The sequence below is a fragment of the Tetrao urogallus genome, assembly GCF_951394365.1.
Source record: "Tetrao urogallus genome assembly, chromosome: 28".
NCBI classification, from domain to species: domain Eukaryota; kingdom Metazoa; phylum Chordata; class Aves; order Galliformes; family Phasianidae; genus Tetrao; species Tetrao urogallus.
The window spans coordinates 590,332-612,364 of NC_136841.1; the positions used below are offsets into that span (position 1 = coordinate 590,332).

The 22,033-nt window shown below is 58.7% G+C and overlaps 2 protein-coding genes across 2 annotated transcripts; both read left to right on the forward strand.

Annotated features, from left to right (window-relative positions):
* Window positions 1-2,793: 2,793 nt before the first annotated feature.
* On the forward strand, window positions 2,794-3,186 carry NHLH1 (nescient helix-loop-helix 1; the record flags this gene model as incomplete). The annotated part of the gene is made up of 1 exon (XM_079547607.1): window positions 2,794-3,186. One exon carries the CDS (start codon window positions 2,794-2,796, stop codon window positions 3,184-3,186), a length of 393 nt encoding a protein of 130 aa, XP_079403733.1.
* An 11,622-nt stretch (window positions 3,187-14,808) lies between these two features.
* VANGL2 (VANGL planar cell polarity protein 2) lies at window positions 14,809-19,243 on the forward strand (the record flags this gene model as incomplete). Its single annotated transcript, XM_079547558.1, is given in 9 exon segments — window positions 14,809-14,838; window positions 14,844-14,875; window positions 14,963-15,044; window positions 15,046-15,084; window positions 16,703-17,310; window positions 17,646-17,782; window positions 18,054-18,189; window positions 18,491-18,722; window positions 18,983-19,243. Coding segments are annotated over 9 exon segments (1,557 nt in total).
* Window positions 19,244-22,033: the final 2,790 nt, after the last annotated feature.

Consider the following 22,033-nt stretch of genomic DNA (forward strand, 5'->3'; position numbering starts at 1 on the left):
CAATGAGGCAGCTGGGGTCGGACCCGGTGTGCGAGGCCGGGGTGCATATATAGCGCGTGGGGCACATGCCTCCTTGGTGTCCATCTCCCCGCACGGTCCTTGAGCTCCTGCCCCATTCGTGGCATGCTCGGGCCCCAAGGATCCCGGGGCTCATCCCACAGAGCAGGTCGCCAACTTTCTGCCTCCTCCATGGACGGATGAGCGAGCGGTTCCTGGATTACTTTGAGCTTCAGGAAGAGGAAAGCTGGAGCCTGGGAATGGTCGTCAACTCAGGGGTAAGGCGGCTTTGCTGGGGTGGGACGGTGATGCGATGCTGTGGGGTTGTCGGGTGGTGAAAGAGGGGCAGGAGAGGGATTTCTGAGCAGAAAGAAGGAAAGGAGCATCCGCTCAAACGGCCTCAGAGTGGATCTGGTGGGGAGTGCTCAGAAATGGTCACACTGCTGGAATGGAGGACAAGGAAAAGGGTGAGGTTTGGAAGCGTTGCTTCTCTTGGGGCATCACCAGAGCTCTGCTGGAGGTAGGACTGGGACAAGTGTGGGTTCAAGGGGAGTTCTTGCTGCAGATGGATTTAGGAGGAGACAGCTTATGGCTCATCTAGAGCAGAGAGCAGCTCAGAGTACGAGGCACCCATGCAGAGGAAGAGCTTATTGAGGGGGGACCAACCCTGCAAAGAGGGAGCAAGGCTGAGCAGGACTGGGGGTGCAGCACTGGAACTTGCCTTCGTGCAAGTAATGCGGTGTCCACTGCCAGCATCCTCCTGAGAGCAGGGAGAGAGGCCCCGTGCAGAACTCATCGCTGACACTACAACTTACATGCGAGGATGCAGAGGCAGCACCACCCTGCATCCCACAGCCCTCTGCACACCATGGCACAGGAGTGCCACTTGACAGGGGTGACAGCATCCAAGGAGGCAGCCCAGCCATCTGCTTTCTCTCACCCCGCACCGATAGGTCCAGGCAGTGGATGGGAGCGATGCTCCAAGGCAGAGCCACCAGCAGGAGGGATGGGGTGAGAGGATGGTGGGATGAGAGGAACACGGAGCTGGAGAAGGTGAAAGGAGCGCAGGAGGCACTGCTGTCCCTATGGCTGTTTCAGGAACTTCAGGTGCGCAGCTCCGTGCTTCTCCCATTGCCTGGAACATGGCTGGTCTGTATCTGTGCTGAGAGTGAGCAGAGCACATCAAACACAGAGCTCAGCTCAGGCTTCCCCCAAGCATGCAGTCCATTATTATGGGGTTTATTGGACACTCGGAGCCCTAAGGTTACTTCCCAAGAGTTGCCTTTCTATCAGCACATACCTAAAGCAGCTCCTTCCCTCTTCTCCAGGCCAAGGACTTTGCAGGAACAACTTTTTGTTCAGCATTTGGTGCTTTACCTCTACTGCCACACTGGTTTGTGTTCTAGGAAAAAGTCCAGGTAATTTATTTTAGCGAAATCTGAGTATTTCAGTGCAAGGGAGGACATGTGCAGGAGTGAGCAGAGACCTGGTGGGTTGAGATATGAACAAGGGTGGGAATTAATGGTCATAATTGCATGTGAGATTGGTGGGGACTGTATGTATGCATGTGCTTCCACGAGAGCACATCAAGCGCTCTGTCCATCACCCGTCCTTCAGAATGGGACGTGGGCTATTTCTCCCCAGCCATCACCTGTCTGTATTCGTTTGGTTTCCATTTCTCAGTCATATGGCTCATTACAAGCTTGTCAGGCCAGAGAGATGTAATATGTTGTACATCTCCACCTGGCTCTCTTCCCAGTCCGGCCGCTGTCTCTTTGCTCAGCAGCATTTCCCCTTCCAAAGTTCATTCCCCATCCCCTGCCCTGGATCACTGTCCCCATAGCCATCCCCGGGCTGTGGGCACCTGTACAGGTCCCTGCTCGCAGCACCAAGAGCCCGGGGCCAGGAGCCCTCAGGGAGCACGCAGCCAGCTCCTATTTGGACATATCAAGCAAAGCAGCTGTGTTGGGTTCCATATGTCTGGGGTGCCAGGATCCATGACATACGGGCTCATTTAGTATACAATTGAGCCCCCCTTCCCCTCGCCCCCGCAGTCTGTTTTTCCCCTTCACTCATCCACCACCTGTCATCCCTCCGGAGAGCCGGGAGGAGCAGCTTCCACCTTCTCCCAGAGCCACTCTGAAGCTCTGTCTCAACCACTGGAGCCAATCCCCTTCCTCTTTTCCCCTTTTCCCTTTCTCCTTTTCCCCATCCCCTTTCCCCCTTTCCCCTTTCCCCCTTTCCCCTTTCCCCATCCCCTTTCCCCATCCCCTTTCCCCATCCCCTTTCCCCTTTCCCCTTTCTCTTTCCCCCTTTCCCTTTCCCCCTTTCCCTTTTTCCCTTTTCCCTTTTCCCCTTTCCCCATCCCCTTCCCTATCCCTGTCCCAGTCTTATCCCCATTCCCCAGCCACCACCATGGAGCAGGGAGGGGCACAACTTTGTCCATGCTTCCCCCCTCCCAACCCTGAGCCCTTCTCTCTGTTTTGCAGCTCAGTTCTGACACCTGACAGCCCCCGGCCCGGTTCAGCTGCTCGAGAGCTGCTGATGTTTGTATTTTTGTTGTATTTTTATGCATCCTGTCTTTCTCTCAGTTGATTGCCATCGCCCCTCCAGCAAGAAAAAGGGAAACAATCTGAAGTCGTGCAGAGACGCCGTGTGATGAGGAGGAGGAGGAGGAGAGCCAGCGGGGCTGTGCTGTGAGCCGGAGGTCCTGTCCCAGTGGATTCACTTCACCTGGCTCCATCCTCAGCTCAGCATCTGTCCGTCTGTCCATCCGTCCACCCACCCGCACCCACCATGCTCAACTCAGAGCAGACAGAGCTCGACCTCCCGCCCTCTCACTCCGAGCCCGAATCCGTCTTCAGCGACTGCGGCCGCGTGGGCAGCGTGGAGGAGTCCGGCGTCGCGTTGTGCCCGCAGCCCCGCGGGGCTGAGCAGGGGGAGGCGGTGAAGAAGGACCTGCAGCACCTGAGCAGGGAGGAACGGCGACGGCGGCGACGAGCCACGGCCAAATACCGAACGGCCCACGCCACGAGGGAGCGCATCCGCGTGGAAGCCTTCAACATGGCCTTCGCCGAGCTGCGCAAGCTGCTGCCCACGCTGCCGCCCGACAAGAAGCTCTCCAAGATCGAGATCCTCCGCCTGGCCATCTGCTACATCTCCTACCTGAACCACGTGTTGGATGTCTGAGCTTCCCAGCTTGTGTCTGTTTGTTTGTCCGGCCACCCATCCGTCTCCAACCCAAACATGCTGGGCCGAGGGCTTGAGTACGTCTGTCCCAGATGTGACCCAACCACGCTGCACCTGCACCTGTCTGACTGCTTGGATGGACTGAATCCCATCTGCCCACTCTGCCTCTATCCAAACTGCATCTCCCCACCACCAAGCCCACATCCATCTGTCTGTCTGTCCTGCCTGAGCCAGAGCAGGCTGTTCAGCCCATCAGATGTCTGTCTGTCCTGCTGGACCTGCTGCCTGAAGCCCGTCTGTTCCCAACGTCTGTCTGTCCTTCTGCTGCATGTCCCGCTGGTAGCGCCAGCAGGATCCTGAGCCCACATCCATCCATCCCCACAGCCATGACCTGGTCCACCTTCACCCACCTCTTTTCTACGAGCCACAAACTGCCCCCATGAGGCACCAAGCAGCCCACAGCTCCCTTCCATCTGCCCCTCCGGCCACAGGACACCACCTGGGGACCAGCCCACCTCCCCAGCACTCTGCCCTGTGCACAGAGAAGCCCCTCCAGCTCCATCCTGGCGGGGCACAGAGTGCTCAAGAGTGCTGCAGATGTAGGGCAGGATCCAGCCACACTGCACCCTGGACAGCTGCACAGTGTTGAGGCCGCACTGGCCTATGTTTGGCTGGAGCTGCTGTCACCTGGGGCCTGGCTGAGTCCTTCTGCTGCAAACCCAACCTCCCCAAATGCCTCCCACTGCGGGAGCACCTCATCCCAGAGCTGTGCATCCCGCCCTCAGCTCTGAGCAGAGTGAGCATGGAACCCCTGGCCCTTTACAAACCCTCTTTGCACCAACATCCCTGAGAACCCCGGAGCAATCTTCACACCCTGCCTCTTCCTCTGCCTCCCCCTTTATTTTCTAAGAGTTAATTTTGCACTGGTGGTGGCAGGAGCACGAGCAGAGCTCCACAGGGACCAGGACAGAGCAGAAAGTGCCCGCTGTGCCCAAAGGCAGTGTGCTGCTCACTGCAGGGTGGAACATGACCCAGCTCCATCCCCATCCTTGCACTGCCCACAGCTCCAGACCCCATCTCCCTGCATCCCCAGCACTGCCCCCATCCCATGGGACGTGCTTGGGGATGTGGCATCCCCCAAGGGACATGCACAAAGTAGGGCAGCCCACCCGTTCCCTCCACTCAGCCCACACCCCTGCGCCACGAGGATATTTATTGAATTAATTTATTGATAAATGTTATTATTTATTTGCTGTGTTGTGCACTTTTCGGAAAGGAATCTTTAGGAAGCAAACAAACAAACAGAAACGACCACGGTGGAAAGCAGCCCAACCCACCCCCGTGTGCCCCAGCGTGCGTTCATCTCGGCTGTTCGGACTGTGTGAGGATTTATTATTTATGAGTTCACAAGGAAGTCGGGGAGGGGGAAATGAATTAAACTGCCAGCAAAAGAGATCCTGAACTCGGAGTGCCCGCTTCCCTTCTTCTTTCCTTTTAACTTTCTTTCTGACCACCTCCTCCCAGCAGCCGCGGGGTTCTGGAGGCGGTGGTGGCAATGTGATGAGCATCCCCCCCAGTGTCAGAAGAGAGATGGGGACATCTGCTCCAAGCACCAGCATCCCCAACTGAGCCACCTTCGCTCTCCCTGAGCGATCAGCACAACCTCAGCTCCATAGCCAACATCACTTCCCTGCGCCCCTCTGTTCCCTCTCCATGTCCCCTGCCCTGTCCCCACGAGCCCCCGGTGCCCTCCTGCTCCCTCAGCCCACCCCGTGTGATGTGGGGAAGCAAGTTTGCGGCTCCTTTGTCTGCGCTGCTCCCGAGCATCCCCCGGGGGGCAGGCTGCAGCTGTTCGTCGACTTGCTCCAAATTTCTTCATATAATCAATTGGCCTCGGCAGCCGCTCGGCTCAACGGAGATGCGTCAAAGGGGAAATAATAAAGATGGGGAGGGAGCAGGGGAAGGAGGCAGGGAAAGAGGGGGATCCGGGGGCGATGGCAGCTGATGGAGATCAGAGGTGCCCCCAGCACTCCCAGCCTGCCCCACTCACCGGACACATCTCCATCCCATCCCTCCCCAGCAGCATGGAGGTGGGGATGAAGTAAGGGGAGCTCGAGCCCCTGCGTGGCTCCCAGACCTCCGTTGTCCCCGGCTGCCAGCTCCGGCCCTGACATATGGTCCTCATTGTGCCACGCACAATGGCAGCACTTCATGCTCATTCACTCTCCTCCCGGTCTCACTGTCGCCTCAGACAGATCGGGTCCCTCATCCGCTCTTTGTGCTCGGGGTCTCTGCTCCCTGGGTGCTTCCCTGCTCTGTCTCTGCTCCCACTGCTGCTTCCTGCTCTCTCCATGCACGTATCCATCCCTTCGTATTCTCCAAGTGATACTGAGTGCGCAGGTAGATGTTTGCACAGGGAAGCCTTCATCCAACAATTTGAAAAGGAACCATGCGAAATAGCCCCAAACGTGCCAAAAAGGGGACCTGCATGAAACCACCTCCCTGCTGCTCTCTGTCCCCCAAGAGAAGCGGTGCAGGAGGGCACAACCCACTTTGGGAAGGGGGAAACAATCCCTTCGTCGCAGCCTGCCAGGGCCTGGCGTGCCCCCAGCAGGTGGCCTTGACCCCAGGGATGTCACCACAGGCAGCAGCTGCATCCCCATCTCCTCTACGTGAGGCGGCAGTGCCATCTGCTGGGTCCCCATAACAGGGTCCTATAGGCTGACGCCGGCTGCTGGCACCCCAGGCTGGGTGGTGAGAAGCAGGGGGGGGGTCCATCCTGGGGGATGTTCCCAAAGCCGCCCCAGCGCTCGCAGCAGCCAGCAGTGCTCTCGGGGTCCGCAGAGGGGCAATGCCGGACCTGAAGGGATGATGCTGGGATGAACAGAGAGCAGAACCCCTTTCTTTCAGAGCAGGGAAAGCCATCTGGGGCCTCGCGCCGGTGCGGTGATAACATGGGCAGAGATGAGAGATGATGACATCAGCAGAGGTGAGCGATGATGATGATGACATCGGCGCAGATCAGGGATCCAGGGGAGGGGGTGCACAGCTGCTCAGCGTCGGGTGTCCCCAGGTTTAGTTGCAGCTGTGGGGCTGCAGTCAGGAGGACAATCCGGACTGTGCTGCCCCAGGGGCTTGCAGACAAACATCAGTGCGGTGGGATGGGGGGGGGTGAGGTGGTGTGGATGCTTCAAGATCCAGCCTGTGGCAGGGATGCTGCTTTCCAGGACACTCAGACTTCCTGAGCTGTTTGCTTGGGGTCCTCTCCTTGTCCCCAGGGAGTAACAAATGCAGCTGTGACACAGGTAGGGTCCTGGGGCCAAACCTGCCGGGGTACAGCCTTTGGGGTGGTGGCAAAGAGAGGGGTTTCAGGGACCCTCCCTATAACACAAGGTGAGGAATAAAGGTTCTTTGGAGGAGATTTCCAGGAGGAGACATCACAGAGCTGGTGCTGGGGACGCCACTGTCCCCAAGAGGTGTGTGCTACACTGCTGAGCCCCAGTGCCATAACCTGCCTGATGTGGGATGTAAGAGAGGGGACAGACCCTGTAAATCACCAGGTGGAACAATGCAGCCCTTCCCAGATGGCAAGGAGGCTCCTGCACCCCCAGCTGGCCAGGAATGAGCTCCCAGGGCCCATTAATCACTCCTGGAGCCGGAGGACAGCCCGGGGCAGCTGGCTGCAGGGGGAAGGGAGGGGAGAACAGTGAGGCACCCATCCCATAGCAAGCCCTAAAGCCCCAATCCAGCCACTGAGCCACGTATAAGGGTGACAGCGACCCCCCCCCCTCCCCCAGCTCTGAGCCAGGAGACCCGAACGAGCTGGGATCCATCTCCAGGACTGCTGCTGGATGCAGCATCGCTATTATACAATACAGACAGAATTATCCCCAGCAACCCCAGAGGACAGGCACTGTGTCACCCAAAGGTAAAAAACAAAACGCAGGGCTGGTTTCTCCTGGATGAGAGATGGAAGGAGGGACAAACGGTGCGGCTGAAGGATCCCCCAGCTGCCCTTTCCATCCTCCTCCCCGCTCCCAGCCATGTGCTCTGGAGGGTTGCGGGGAAGAAACGCTGCCAGGCACCACCTGCCCAACGCCTCTACCGTAGTGGCATGGAGAAAGGGGGGTGGGGGGAGGGTGGGTGACCATGAGGGCCTCCAGCCTATAACCAGCACAGCATCCGGGTGGAAAAAAGTAAAAAGAAAAAAAAAAAAATCCCCGAACTCATCTCCTAACGCCTCTTCCCTCCCCTTTAAGGCCAAACAAGCCATTTAAATCTCGCCAATGGTGTGCACTGGGAGGGCAGCGCGGCTCTCCATTGGGCGGCGTGGGGGGGGGCGGCCCGGCCCCCTCCCATCCCAGTTTCCCATTGATATAAAGGGCCGCGCTCCCAGGGCGGCTGTTCCAGGCAGCAGGCGTGCCCCCCACCGTGGTATCCTCGCTGTATGCATTTTTTTTTTTTGGGGGGGTCCCCCCCTTTGCTCACCCCCCACTTTAAGCTCAGAGCCTGGCAATTGTCCTCCAGTAGGACCTGGGTTTGCAGGAGGTTCCGCAGGAGTGTACCCAGCCCATTTTGGGGGGGGAGGAGGGGGCGCACTTTCAGCTAATAGAGGATTTGGGGCACCCCCGATGCACCAATAGATGGGGGGAGCAGAGCTTGCTGCTTTCCTACCTCGTTTCTTGGGGTTGGGGGGGCGGAGCTGCTGCTGAGTGCTTGTTCCGAGTGCTTGTTCCTCGTTGCCCCCCTGGGGACCCCAAATCCTGGCGTAAGGGCTCTGCAGGGCTCAGCCTGCTCTTTCCTCGTTGGTTGCCTGCATTCCTTCTCCCAGAGGGTGGGGTTTGCTTGTACGTGCTTCCCCCTGTAGCCCTATCCGTTCCCTGCGGAGTTCAGCTGAGTAACCTCCTCGTTCCTGGGGCTTCCAGGTGCTCTCGCTCAGCTCAGAGCTGGGCCCTGCACCAGCGCCTTCAGCTAGGATGCTCTGCTCTGGTTATGATGGACACGGACTGAGCCGGGCAGCCCTGGTCACCGTGCTGCATGCAGCTTTCATAGGGGTAGACTTATGGGGAGGCCACGCAAAGCTATTTGTTCACGCTCCAGCCCCAAAAGCACCCAGAGCTGGGCAAAAAAGCTGGGAGTGGGAAGCACAACCCAAGACCCCTCCAGGTCGCCTCCCAACGGACAAAAATCTTGTCCCTGTGCAAAGGAACTCTGCTCATCCAAGGTCTCCGCTGGGGCGGATGGGAGCCCCCGCGGGTGGGGAGCGGCGCCGGGGCCTCCCCATGCCCACACCCATTGCGAGCAACACCCCCTGGGGGGGGCGGATACCCCCCCCCCCCCAGCTGCGCCGTCCCTTCGGAGCCGGGGTTGGGAGCCCCGGGGCCGCATCAGACAATGACCCCCCCCGTCGTGCTGAGCCCCGGAGGGGCGCCGGGAGCGCTGCGCGGAGACAATGGGCGGTGCGCATTATGGGGGGGGGGGAGCGGCCGGGAACAGCGTCGGCGCGGGCGGGGGCTGCGGGGCGGTGCGGGGCCGCCGGCGGGGCGGGAGCTGCCGGCCCGGGGCGCGGTGGGGCCGGAGAGTGCGGAGCTGCGGGACCGCTCCGCCGGGATCTGGGGCTTCCTCCGCCTTCTTCTCCTCCTTCTCCTCCTCCTTCCTCCTCCGCCTCCACCGCCGCAGCCCCGGGATCCCGCGGCTCTCGGTGCGGGGGGGACGCGCACAAAGGTGCGGGGCGCGGTGAGTGCGGAGCGTGGGGCGGGGGCCGGGTGGGGGCGGCGGGGCCGGGGCTCAGCGGTGCGCTGGAGGGGTTGGGGGGTGGGGGATACGGAGACTTCCGTGGGCCGCGGCCCGGCGGGGGGAAGCGCTGCGGGGCGGGGAGGGGACGCGGGGGGCAGCGCGGGGGATGCTCGGGCCCAGCCGGACCGGCGTTGGGTTTTGCCGTGCACTGATTGCGGATCTCAACCCTCCGTGCCTGAGCTCTTTGTGTTTCCTCTGAGCAAAGCGGGGCACGGGGGTGGGCACGGGGCTGGGGTCGGGATAGGGAGGGGAACGGTGAGGTAGGGGCTGCCCGGTACCGCTCACCTGCTGGGACAGCCCCGTTCGGGCCGGGCTCGGTCTGTCCCGATGCTGCGAGCTCCGCGTCCCGTGTGGAGCTGCGATCTCCGGGAGCAAGGAGCTGAACCCTCCACACCCCCCCGCCAGGCCGTGTTGTAATCACCGAGGCGGAGGCTTGGGGAGAAAAATAATAACAAGAGAGAAGAATTAAATATTATCTTCACGGGGCCCCTGGGGACGGCTGTTACTTAATCACAGCGGTTGGGATTGTGTTGGGACCGAGCCGGGCTCGGGGGCAGCCCCAGCGTGATGCGATCTGCACACAACTCGGTGTTGCCTTTGTGCTGGGGAGGTGCTGGGTCGGGCCGGGGGGGGGGAGGGGGGCATGGCAGAGGGCTCCGTGGGAGCTGCCTGGGATGCTGTGTGCCCGTGGCTCCTGGTATTGTGGGATATGGGGCAGCCCGGACCCCTCCTGCTGTTCCATCAGCAGCGCCCATCATCCCTGCAGGGTTTGGGGTCTTTGGGATGGCTCCGTGTTTGTGGTACCCACACGTTCCTGGGATATGCGGTGCTTTGGGAATGCTTCACAGCTGGCAGTGTTGAAGGAAAGCTGTCCTGTCTCGGGGGATTCCCTGCTGGGAAGGGTTACCTCAGGAAGGGCATTGCTGGTGCTCACTCCTCCGCCAGGATTGCTTTGGCTGTTTGGGTGATGCGATGCGGTGTCTCGTTTGGATCTGATCGCAGACAATGGGGCTGGAGGGGACATGGGGGAAGGTGAGAGCTCATCTCCCAGCATCAAGCACAGCTGAAGCAGCTCCAGGTCTTCGGTCTGAGCACATCTGAGATCTCAGCTCTGTTCCTGAGGGCTGGTGTGGCCAGTGGATGCTTTATGGCTTTATTGTTTGGCCGGGATGTTGGGCAAGGCCCTGGAGCAGCAAAGGCACGGCTCTCCTCACCTGGCTGCCCCACATGGAGCTGTCACAGGGTGATGGAATGGGGCTGGAGTCACTGCGAGACCAAACCACATCTCTGCCACCCCCAGTCCTGTGCTGCCTTTCCAGCTTGGAGCCATGGACACCGCCGTCTGCCCGTCGCAGCCCTGCAGGATTTAGCATCAGGCACCTGGAATGGATTAAACAGAGCTAGAACACATCTCCAAGCGCCGTTGTTTATCCAGCGAGCGTTGCTTTGGGTTAGGAACTGTGCTTTGTGGCATCGCTGTGGTGCATCGGAGCTTCCCACGATGCTTTTTGGAGAAGCAACGCCCCAAAACTACGGTGTGGGACAGCACACAGCCCTGCTCTGCCCCAGCACCTCATGGACATCTGGGACTGATGTGACCACAAGGCTGTCACTCCATGGGTGCGCATGGAGCAGGAGCAGCACATGGTGATGGCCTGGGAGCTGCATGCCCTGCACTGGGCTGAGCACCACAGTGCTGTCCCATTTGGAGCAATGCAGCAGCAAGCAGAGCGCTTTGCAGGGCAGGGAAAGGTGCAGCTCAGTTAGGCTCCTGGGAGCTGTCACGTTTTGCAATGCAAATGGTTTTCTCTCTGCAGCGAGCCCTCATGCAAATCCCTTGCTTTTGGTGCATTTTCTGGTTCTGCACCTGGCACGGCCCTTCCTACCTGCATGGAGGCAGCGGGCGCTCCGAAGTGGAGCAGCAGCAGGGGGATGGCTGTGCTTTGTCTGTTGCAGCACAGTGGGAATCCTCGGGTGCTCACAGGACGTTCCTGTGGATATTGTAACAATCCCGCGTGATCGTAATTAAAGCTGGCAGTTGGGAAAGGATATTAAACCTTCTGCATCCAAGCTGACGCTGAGCAATTTGAGAGCAGAATGGGACCCCATGGGGGAATTGGATTAAGCTGCTTGGTCTTCCCATGGGCTGTCTGTGCGTCCCACTGAAGCTGCTGGCCCACGGATCTCTTCCCACGTGGAAGTTTGCAGAGTCCTCCGTGGGAGCGTGATGGTGGCACCTCGGGGCATTCGGCATCCGACAGAGCAGAGCAACCCCTTTGCAAGGGCTGCTTCCCAGTATGGGGCTCCAGGCAGCAGGAGGAGACGTGACGAAGAGGTGCCAGGTGGGGAGAGGGCTTTGTGTTCGTGCCATAGTGGGGAGATGCTGTGCCAAGTGGTCACGGCTCCTGCCTGGTCCTCTCCATCTCCACTTCCTTGCAGAGCTTTCTGCATTGTGTATCACCTGTGGGTGTCTGGCAGCCTCCTGCATCCCAGGGATGCACCCACAGCCGCTGCTCTGTTCCTGTCCCCGTTGATTGTGGAGAGCAGGGGGGCAGTGGTGACTGTCATTGTAAAAAGCCAAGGCAGTGGCTGCCCAGGGACCAGTGCCTATTGAACGAAGGCAGCAAGGCGTGGTGATGCAGTGGAGCGAGCAGATGTGCTGGGTGCAGGGCTTGGCAGAGCCAGCACCAGGGCAGGAGTTGCCCTGGCTCCCAGGCTGCGGGGAGCTGTGGGTTTGGAGGCTGCATTGGGTCTGTTTTTGGGGCTGTGTTAGGTCTGTTTTTGGGGCTATGCTGGAGCCACAGCCTGTGCCCACCTGGTACCCTACAGAGGGATGTTTGTTGTGCTGTTTCCTGGATCAGCCTTGCCAAGGCCAGCCTAAAAGTCACGATGTGAAGCATGGCTGAGTGTCCCATAATGTTTCCTGCTTGTGCCTCAGTTTTCCCTGGCAGCCCTCTGGGCTTGCAGCAGCAGTGGAGCCCTACGCTGGAATCCAGGACCCCAGACCCCCAGTGTGATGCTGCTTGACCCAGTTTCCCTATTGCTTTACTGCACTGAGGAGCTCACCCCTCCATGCTTTGCAGGTGTTCCCTGCTGCTGCTTCTGCTCAGCTGTTCTGTTGGGAATCAGCAATGCTTTGTCCCTCCAGCAAATGCCATCTATGTCTCTTGCACATTCATGGTCTCCATCGGTTCTCCCAGTGGTGAATGGGATGGGCAGAGAGTGCCCCATAACGTGGTTTTGCTCTGCCTTGCTGGGAAGAGGAAGAGCAGGTTTGCTTGTTGGGCTTTTCCCTGGAGCTGTTTGAAATCAGAGAGCTTTCCCATACAGAAGCACTTGGATCTTTTGGGGTCATTTGAATACAAGGGATCGTTGGTGTTGGAGATGTATGGGCTCAGGGGTGGGGAGATGGCAGCTCCTTCTGCCCCCATGTGCTGAGGGCCCTCAGCCCCATCCACGCTCTTGGCACTTTGAAGCCATGATGCACTGCAGCCACATCCCAAACGCCATCCAGTCTGGACTTGAAGATGTCAAGAGATGGCAAAGCCTCTCCTCCCCTGGGGAGTTTGTTCTAATAGTTAATCACCTCGCTATTAGAAAAGTGAGTTTTCCTCCTCATTTGCCTGTGTCTGGCTGTGGCTCCCAGCCCTCGGCACTGCTTTGCTGGCGCAGGGGAGGGCAGAGCCAAGGGAACCATTTCCAGCTCCTCCACCTGTGCTGTCGAACCGGCTTTCCCCCCCCCCCCCACCCCCCCTGCCGGGTGAACTTTTCTTTTTGAACAGCAATAATAATAATAATAAATCCCTGTCCTGATACTGGCTCAAGGAAGGATCGGGTCTGAATGGAGCCGGGACCCATGGGTGATGCAGGAGGGGCTTTGTTCTTCCCTGAGTGGGGGTGGGAGGGAGGGTAGCAGGGTGGGTGATAGCAGGGAGGGGACAGTGCACGATGCACAGCACGGTGAGCTGTGCTGTGAGGCTGCTGGGCTCGGTCCCCCGAGGTGAGCCTGTCCTTTGCAGGTGGCCGGGGAGGTGACCTGCTTAGGATGCTCACGTTGAAGATCCACAGGAGGGGACATGGTGGGGCAGGAATCCTCCTTCCCTCCTGACTCCCCTTTCCTTTTTCCCCTCAGCTTGGAGCCCGACGTGTGAGCAGTGCCCATGCCCCATTGCCTGCCAGCTGGATGCCGTCCCCTCTGCATGCTGACGATGCCCCGCGCGCCCCGGTGACCACTCAGACGGGGACAGCACCCGTCTGCAGCTCGGCTGGTGAGTCCTGCTCTGTCCCCAAGCTGTCCCCAAGCCCCGTGGCTCCTCCAGCCCACGGTGTCCAGCTCCTTAATGGCGCTAATTGAATAGGGTTGGGAAAAGCCCAGCCATGGCCCCCTGCGCCAAGCATTGTTCCTGCCAGAAACCCGATCCCGGCCTCCCAACAAAGCCCAGAAGAAAGGGGGGGGGGGGGTGCTCCAGGGGGCCGAGGGGGGGTCCCTTTCTCCCTGCCCCTTCCCCCATCGCTCGCTGGGGACGCCGGGACGAGCTCCCAGCCCCGCTGCCATCTCCTAGACAACCGGCATGGGGGGGCTTTTGTTTCCATAGTGATAAATGTGCGAGCATCCAGCATCTGGGACAAAAGGGGGTCCTTGTCCATTCCCCCCCCCCCCACCCCACTCCCCTTTGCTTCTTTTTCCCCTCCTCGACCCCATCTCTCCCTCTCCGAGGCCAAAAGACATTCGGGTTTTATTTGGTCCAAATAGCATTTCCCTGGTAACCAACCCACCCAAACACAGGCGGCTCTGGTGTGCACTGGGGTGGGGAGGGGGGGCTGAGTGGGGAGTCAGGGTGCTGATGGTCTATCATCAGGGATCCAGGAGAGGCAAGCAGGGGGCTGCCACCTCCCTGGTGGGTCTGGATGTCCCCAGGGGTATCACTGTGGCCACCCCTCAATCTGAGTCCCTCTCATGCAGCAGATGGGGCACGAGCAGGACTCCAGCCCCTGAGCCATGCATTGTTTTCCCAGTTCAGCAGAGATACAGCCCAACGCAGGCATAGGTGGGCACAGCGCATGCATCCACACTTATGTGTGTGGGCATTTCCAATGCACACAGCTGCAGTTTTGAGGCTGGGGTCCCATCCTTGTGCCCAGAGCCCCCAGCCTCACTGTGTCCACGGGGCTGCACTGATCAGTGTGAGATGGCAGCTCCATGTTGGGAACTTGTTTGGGCAGAGCCCCAGACTGTGAGTGGGGCTGGAGCCTGCGCCAGGATCTTTTTCTTTTCTTTTTTTTTTTTTTCTTTTTAAAGTTGGCTCCCACCCAGGCACTCTCTTGGCAAATTAAAACAACGATTGTGATATTCATTTAAGTGTAAATCACCCGAAAGAGCTCGGTTCAAAGCTCACGGTACGAGGTGGCAGTCCTGGAACCAGCTTGGGTCTAAAATGCAAGATGCCCCCAAATGTCCCAAATTTCTCCATCCTTTGCCCGCTGAGCTCCTGTTTCATAGGGACTGCAGGCAGGTGCTGGCTCTATCGCAGCCATGGGATGCTTACGGGCAGCAAAACTCCAGGAGTCCCATGGTGTGGGTCTGGGGCCGTGGCAGTGCCCTGAGCCCATGTTTCCTCCCCCTGCAGGCGGCCGTTCCCATTTCTCCGAGCACAGCCCAGCCCAGCATTCAAAATAGAGTCCCTCAAGGTGACGGTCGACTTCTGAAGGTGCCCCTTGGCCTGAAGAAGCCCCCTCTGAAGGAGGCCGTGGCCATCCCGGGGTCAGCAAAGCCAAAGCCCCCCGGCGTGGAGCGGCACAAACCCCGGCGTGCCGACAGCATGGACAATGAGTCGCAGTACTTACTCGGGCTACTCCTATAATCCGGGCACTCCCGCAGCTCCCGCAAGCACAGGTGAGGACTGGTGTGTGCTTGGGGGGTCCTCAGTCTCCAACCTGGATGTGCACCCACCATGCCCCCTCCCCCCTTTATGCATTGCAGGGACCGAAGGGATCGGCACCGCTCCAAGAGCCGGGATGGGAGCCGTGGGGACAAGTCAGTGACCATCCAAGCACCAGGAGAGCCCTCTGCTGGACAACGAATCGACCCGGGGGGATGAGAGGGTGAGGATGGGGTGGGCGGGTGTGAATTGTGGGTGTCAGGGCAGGGGGGCATGTGGAAGGAGATGGGGCTGCTGCATGAGCTGCCCTCCTGCTGCCCGGGGTAGAAAATGCCTTTTGGATCAGCTCTCTTGGGATTGGTGCCTTTGGGAGTGGTTTCTATGGGATCAGTGCCTTCAGAATCAGTTCCCTTGGATTGGTACCTTTGGGATCAGCTCCCTTGGGATGGGTTTCCTTGGGATCAGCACCTTCAGGATCGGTTCCCCTGGAATCAGCTCTCTTGGTATTGGTGCCTTTGGGAGTGGTTCTTTGGGATGGACGCCTTCAGAATCAGTTCCTTGGGATTGATGCCTTTGGGATCATCTCCCTTGGGGTTGGTGCCTTTGGAATCAGCTCACTCCGGATCCACTCCGGCTCTTTGCTCAGCGCCTGCAGGGCGACGCCGCCTGGCCCTGCCAAGCTTTAATAACCCCAGCTCCAGCTTTGGGAGGATCAAACAGACGAGCGGGTTTGTGCAGCTGGGTGAACTCTGTGCTGGTGGTGCGAGACCTGCAGCCTCCAGAGGGCTGCTCCAGCCCAAGTTGTGCAGCACTGACCCTGAGAAGCGATGCTCTGCATGGACACAAAGGGTGCTTGGAGGCCAAGCTGTGTGCCAGCTCCTCCATCCTTTTCGCTCCCCACCCCTCCAGAGAGCCCCTGCTGAGGGTGATTCTGCTGCTCCAGTATGGAACGAAGCCTCCAGCATGTGGAAATTCCAGGACGGAAATCACAATTTCATCTTATACAATAGAACCTCCAGCTTTGGTTATGCCAGAGCAGAACAAGAGGATGGACGGACAGACAGACCCTCGGTGTGTCAGAGTGGTGTTTCCTATGGCTGTGTGGTGACGTCTTTTCCCTTTGCTGAAGCTTTGTTGCTAACTGGGAAGGGAATGAAGCTCATATCCACACCTGTGTGACTTCAGTGGAAAAAAAAAAAGAAATGAATGGACCCGGGGCAGCTGCATTGCAGGACTGCCTCACTGTGTTTGGAAAGGATGTGCCAGCTGCTGGATCTTTTGCACGGAGGTTTTGCAGTAAATGTATCTGAAGAAAGCAGCAGACCAACAAAAAAAACCAACATACCAATAAGGAAAAGAGGCTTAAGATCTCAGCAAACTGCTGCATTCTCCGGGAGAAATGCATACCCCAAAATGCACTCATGGGGAGCCGGCGTTTGGCTGCCAGCGCCGATCACCACCGATCTCATTCTGCCTGGTGCTGGAGCTGCACGGAGGAGGAGGCAGCGGCTGCGTTAGGACGGGGCTGGGCATGTTGGCTCTGGCCCTGCTAATGAGGGGATTTGCCTGGAAACAGAATGCCTTCCACTTGCAGAGCCGCTCTCGGCCGCGTCGCGCGTGCGGGGCGGAGAGGTGGAGCGCAGCACGGAGCCTCCGACGGGGATTTCCTGCAGGGCGCTGCCTGCAGCGCTGTCCCTCGGCTGCTCAATGGGGGTGATGGCTCCGGCCAGCACGCCAGGCTTGGAGGTCTGAGTTTGGGGCGGGGGGGGGGGACGACACCGGGCTGCGTTGGGATCCTGCGGTGCTGCAGCCTCACGTTTTGTAACCCTCTCCCCTCCCAGGATGACAACTGGGGCGAGACCACCACGGTGGTGACGGGGACGTCGGAGCACAGCATCTCACACGATGACATCACACGCATCACCAAGGACATGGAGGACAGCGCGCACCTGGACTGCTCACGGCACTTGGGCGTCGCGCTGGCCGGGGCGTTGGCTCTGCTCGCCTTCCTCACCCCTCTCGCTTTCATGCTGCTGCCCCAGCTGCTGTGGCGGGAGGAGCTGGAGCCCTGTGGGACACCCTGCGAGGGGCTTTTCATCTCGGTGGCCTTCAAACTCCTCATCCTCCTGCTGGGCAGCTGGGCGCTCTTCTTTCGCCGTCCCAAGGCCTTTTTCCCGCGCGTCTTCGTCTTCCGTGCGCTGCTCATGGTGCTCGTCTTCCTCCTGGTCGTCTCCTACTGGCTCTTCTACGGCGTGCGCATCCTGGACTCGCGGGACCGCAATTACCAGGGCATCGTGCAGTACGCTGTCTCGCTGGTGGATGCATTGCTCTTCGTGCACTATCTGGCCGTGGTGCTGCTCGAGCTGCGCCAGCTCCAGCCCCAGTTCACGCTCAAGGCCGTGCGCTCCACCGACGGGGCCAGCCGCTTCTACAACGTCGGGCACCTCAGGTGCGGGGTTGGGGAGCGGCACCGGTGGTTGGGTGGGTTCAGGCTGTGCGGGTGCTTGTTGCACTCCCATGTGTGTGTGCATCTTTACGTGTGCGTTTTGTGTGCACATCTGCATTCGTGCGTGTTTTGCGTGTATGTTCATGCACGTGCAGCTGGATGTGTGCATGCTGCGTCCTGCTGCGCTCCTGCAATCCCTGACCGGAGGAGCTGTGAGTGCCCGGGTGTCCCCTGCAGTGAGATCTGTGTTTGGAATGCCAGCTCTGTTCCTCCCTCCTGTCCTGTCCCCATGTGCTAACCTGCTCTCTGTGCCCTGAGCCCGCTGTGTCTCCCTGCAGCATCCAACGAGCAGCCATCTGGATCCTGGAGAACTATTACCACGATTTCCCAGTCTACAATCCTGCCCTCCTCAACCTGCCAAAATCCGTCCTGTCCAAGAAAATGTCCGGGTTTAAAGTCTATTCCCTCGGCGAGGGTGAGCTCCCGTTCCCTTGACTTCTCCTCTTGTTCCCCCTCTTCCTGTCCCAGTGTTTTCCCCCCCCTCACCCCCCGCAGGCTCCATCCCATGCTGAGCTCCCAGCCGGTCTCTCCGGATTTGCATGCATTTGTCGCGGGCAAGCTGGGTGCCGGTTTCCAAGCCGCAGCAGTACCGCCCTGCTGCAAGCAGGAGCACGTCGGGCGCGTCCATGGGATGGGGCTGTGCTGGCAGCACTGGGAAGGGGAACATCTCACCCCTTTTCCTGCAGAAAATACCACCAACAACTCCACGGGGCAGTCCCGGGCTGTCATCGCTGCGGCTGCCCGCCGGCGTGACAACAGCCATAATGAGTACTACTATGAGGAGGCAGAGCACGAGCGCAGGGTGCGGAAACGCCGCGCCAGGTATGGGGACGTCAGTGGGGAGTGAGCTATGGGGGGCTCTAAAGAACCGTCCCAGGATCTCCCTGCCGCAGGGAGCTGGGATGGAGGGAGCAGATTTGAGTCTTCCCGAAGGTGCTGGGCTGGGAGTTGGAGCAGGGTGGTGGTGCTGGGGTGAAGTGCTTTTGGGGTTGATGCTGGAGTTCAAGTCTGGGCTGTGGGGTGGTGAGGTGCCAGGTGGCTCCTCCAGGCTCCTGGGGATGGGGCCACATCCAAGTGGCTTTTGGAGGTCTCCAAGGGGGACAGCATGAGTGTTTCTCGACAGGCTGGTGGTGGCAGTGGAAGAGGCTTTCACCCACATCAAGCGACTGCAGGACGAGGACCAGAAGAACCCACGGGAGATCATGGACCCACGGGAGGCAGCCCAGGCCATTTTTGCCTCCATGGCAAGGGCCATGCAGAAGTACCTGCGCACCACCAAGCAGCAGCCCTACCACACCATGGAGAGCATCCTGCAGCACCTTGAGTTCTGCATCACCCACGACATGACGCCCAAGGTGTGTGGAGTGGGCTGGGGGATCCTGGGGTGGGTTTGCCCAGCCACGTGAGAGCATCTCTCATCAGGGTGAGGGGTGGGAGAGCAGTGCTGTGCTGTGCAGCTGGAAAAGCGGGTGTGACAGCAAGGGAGGGATGGATGGGGCAGGTTCCCAGCTGCTGGGAGGCTTTTCCTGCAGGACCTGCTGGGCAGCTCGGGGCTGCAAATAAATAGAAATGTGAGCAGTGTGAAGGTGATGTTCACACGTCTGTCCTCCTGCAGGCATTCCTGGAGCGGTACCTGAGCGCCGGGCCCACTATCCAATACCACAAGGACCGCTGGCTGGCCAAGCAGTGGACGCTGGTCAGCGAGGAGCCAGTGACCAACGGTCTGAAGGACGGGGTGGTTTTCGTGCTGAAGCGCCACGACTTCAGCCTGGTGATCAGCGCCAAGAAGATCCCTTTTTTCAAGCTCTCGGAGGAGTTTGTGGACCCCAAGTCGCACAAGTTCGTCATGAGGCTGCAGTCTGAGACCTCCGTGTGAGCACACAGAGTGCTGCAGGGGCTCCAGGGTGGCCTGGGTCGTGCAGGTCCCTGAGCACCAAGCCCCATCCCTGGCACGAGGCCGCTCGGTGCCCATCCCCACGCTCCCACACCCAGCTCCTCGCAGCCATCCCCAGGAGGCACTGCCAGCACAGCACAGCGTCACAGCCAGACGGGCAGCATCTCAGTGCCATCCCCCCAAGGGCTGACCTTTGGCTGAGTTCTCTGCACCAGCAGCCTCGCTCGTGGCCAGGTCTGAAGCATCTCCTGCGTCTTCCTCTTCTGCTGCGACCGCTGCGTCTCCGGTCTTAAAGCACCACCTGTGTCTGGGCTGGTTGGTAATAACGACACTTTGGGAGCGTTTTGCAAACCCCTGTGATCTGAGGCTGCTATGGAACCATCTCTCTGCCCCATGGCCGGGGCAGACCCCACAGGCACGGTGCTGCTGCCACGGGAGACCCTCAGCTCCCCACTGCTTTGGGCATGGAGCTCCTCACAGAAGCAGGAGGTCTGACGATGAAGCTGAGAAACATCCCAGCGCTGTGGGTACCCCAGCCCACCTCCAGCTCCCAGCACACCCCTCACATAGGGCCGTTACCCCATTCCAACGTGTGCTGGCTGCCAGAACCACAGAATCACTGAGATTGGAGAAGATCATGGAGTCCACCCGTCCATCATCACCACCAACAGGGCCGGTGAAGGGCTGTGGGATTTGGGGTGCAGCACCCCATGGCTCGCAGTGGGACAAGCCCAAAGTTACCCCCAGGCCTTGGTGCTGGCCCCAAAGGGCTTCTTCATGGGGACCGTGCTCTGTGGGCTCCTCGGCTCCTGTCCCATGGAGGTGGTGATGAGGTGACCCCCAGGGGTGCGGGGCAGGGGGACCCCAATGCTCAGGGCTGCACCACAGCTTCTGCCTTCCCTCAGCTGTGTGAGGGCTGCCAATACCTCATGGGGGTTCCTGTATTTATCCATTTTTCATGCTGGGGGTCACCCCAAGCCAGGTTTGGGCTTCTTTGGCCCTGAGAGCTACCAAACCTCATCACTGTGACACACAACATCCCCCCCTATCCGAGGGGCTGGGGGCTTCCCAGTAAGCACCAGTAGCAGAAAACAGATCCAAGTGGATTTCAAGGGCTTTCCCAGCACAAAATGGGTGGGATGTAGCGTGTGTATGGGGAGGGGGGGGGGACTGTCCCAAATTCCCAGGGATTTTTCTGGAAATCTCTTGTATTTTCCAGACTTTCTGTGGCTTTGTGACTCCGCTCAGCCCTGTGCAGCTTCCAGTCCCGTTTACACACGCAGCCCTTTGGGGTTGGTGTCGCCAGGAGCCCAATTTGGGGTTGTTTTACTGCAAAAAAAAAAGAAAAGAAAAAAGAATTCAGTGAGCAAGAGCAGATCTGGAGGCCTTGGGAAGGTTTGGGGGGGTGGGGGGGGGAGGTGTTCCACTCTTGGAATTTAAAGAGGAATAAACTTTCTTTTTGTTGTTCTTAAATCCCCGCGGAGCCGAGACCTTGTGCATGTGTGTAGAGGGAGGAAAAAAAAAAAAAACAAAAAAAGAAAACCCAAAAAAACAGAATTGTAAAATTGTTTTTTTAATATATAAAAAAAAAAAAGAAAAAAAGCTCGTTTTTTTTACAGTTTGCAGTGTTAGGAAGTCGGATGGTGTTTTTGTTGATTTTTTGGGGGGGGGTTATTATTATTGTTTTATTTTATTTTTTAAATAGAAGAACTAAAATGATCCTTTTTTTTTTTTTTTTTTTTTTGTTAAATAAATCCATTGGATATTTTTTGGCTTTGTCTTCCCCCCTCCCCCCCCCCCCCTTTCTCCTCTCCCACCTGACATCTGCAGTGCCATATGTGACCTCTAGAGAGCACGATGGGGGGGATGGCATCCTGCCCTGCGAGCTATGGGACATGGGTTTGTGGGGCTGATGTTTGGAGTGTGTGGGGAAAGGATTTAGGGTTTGTGGAGCCCAGGGTCTAAGGCTGACACGGCCAAGGGTTTGAGGTCAATGGAGCCAAGTGTTTGGGTTTATGGGGCCGTGCTCTTGGTGTTTATGGAGGCGAGGATTTGGTGTTAATGGAGGCGAGAGTTGGTGGCTCGTGGAGCTGCGGGTTTGGGGGTTGTATAGACAAAATGTTGGGTTTGATGAGGCCATGATTGGGGATTTATGGGACCAAACGTTTGGGGATGGGGGTAGCGAGGATTTGGGGTTTGCGTGGCCAATGGTTGGGGATTTATGGTGCCAAGGTCAGGGTTTCTGGGGGATGTAACTGGGATTTATGGAGCTGTGGGCTTGCAGTTTATGGGACCAGTCTTTTGCTTGATGGAGCTGTGGGTTTGGAGTTTTATGGAGCCAAATTTTGAGGATTATGTGACCAACGATTTGGAGATGACGACGGGGATTTTGAGCTTTTCCAGGGCCAAGGGCTCGGGGTGAGCAGAGCACAACCAGAGGGCTGAAGAAATACCCAAAGCCTTTGGGACTTGTGTGTTTCCCACCCCACAGCCTGCAAACCCTGCTGCATGCAAGCAGCAGATGTGCACAATGCCCACAGCTCAGCACCCACCTGCACCTCCACCCGTGTCACTGGGGGGGGATGCTGGTGGTCCCTTTGCTGTTTTTTTCCAGTGCTTTTTGAGTCCCTGCTCTCAGCCCCCACCAGCATCACCCTGGGGGCCTGCACGTTGCACTTTGCTGTGCCTGGAGGGAGCAGAGTAAGAGGCAGACGGGGCTGCATGATTTCTCCCCCAGATGAGTAATTTAGCACCAGCATTTCCAACCATACT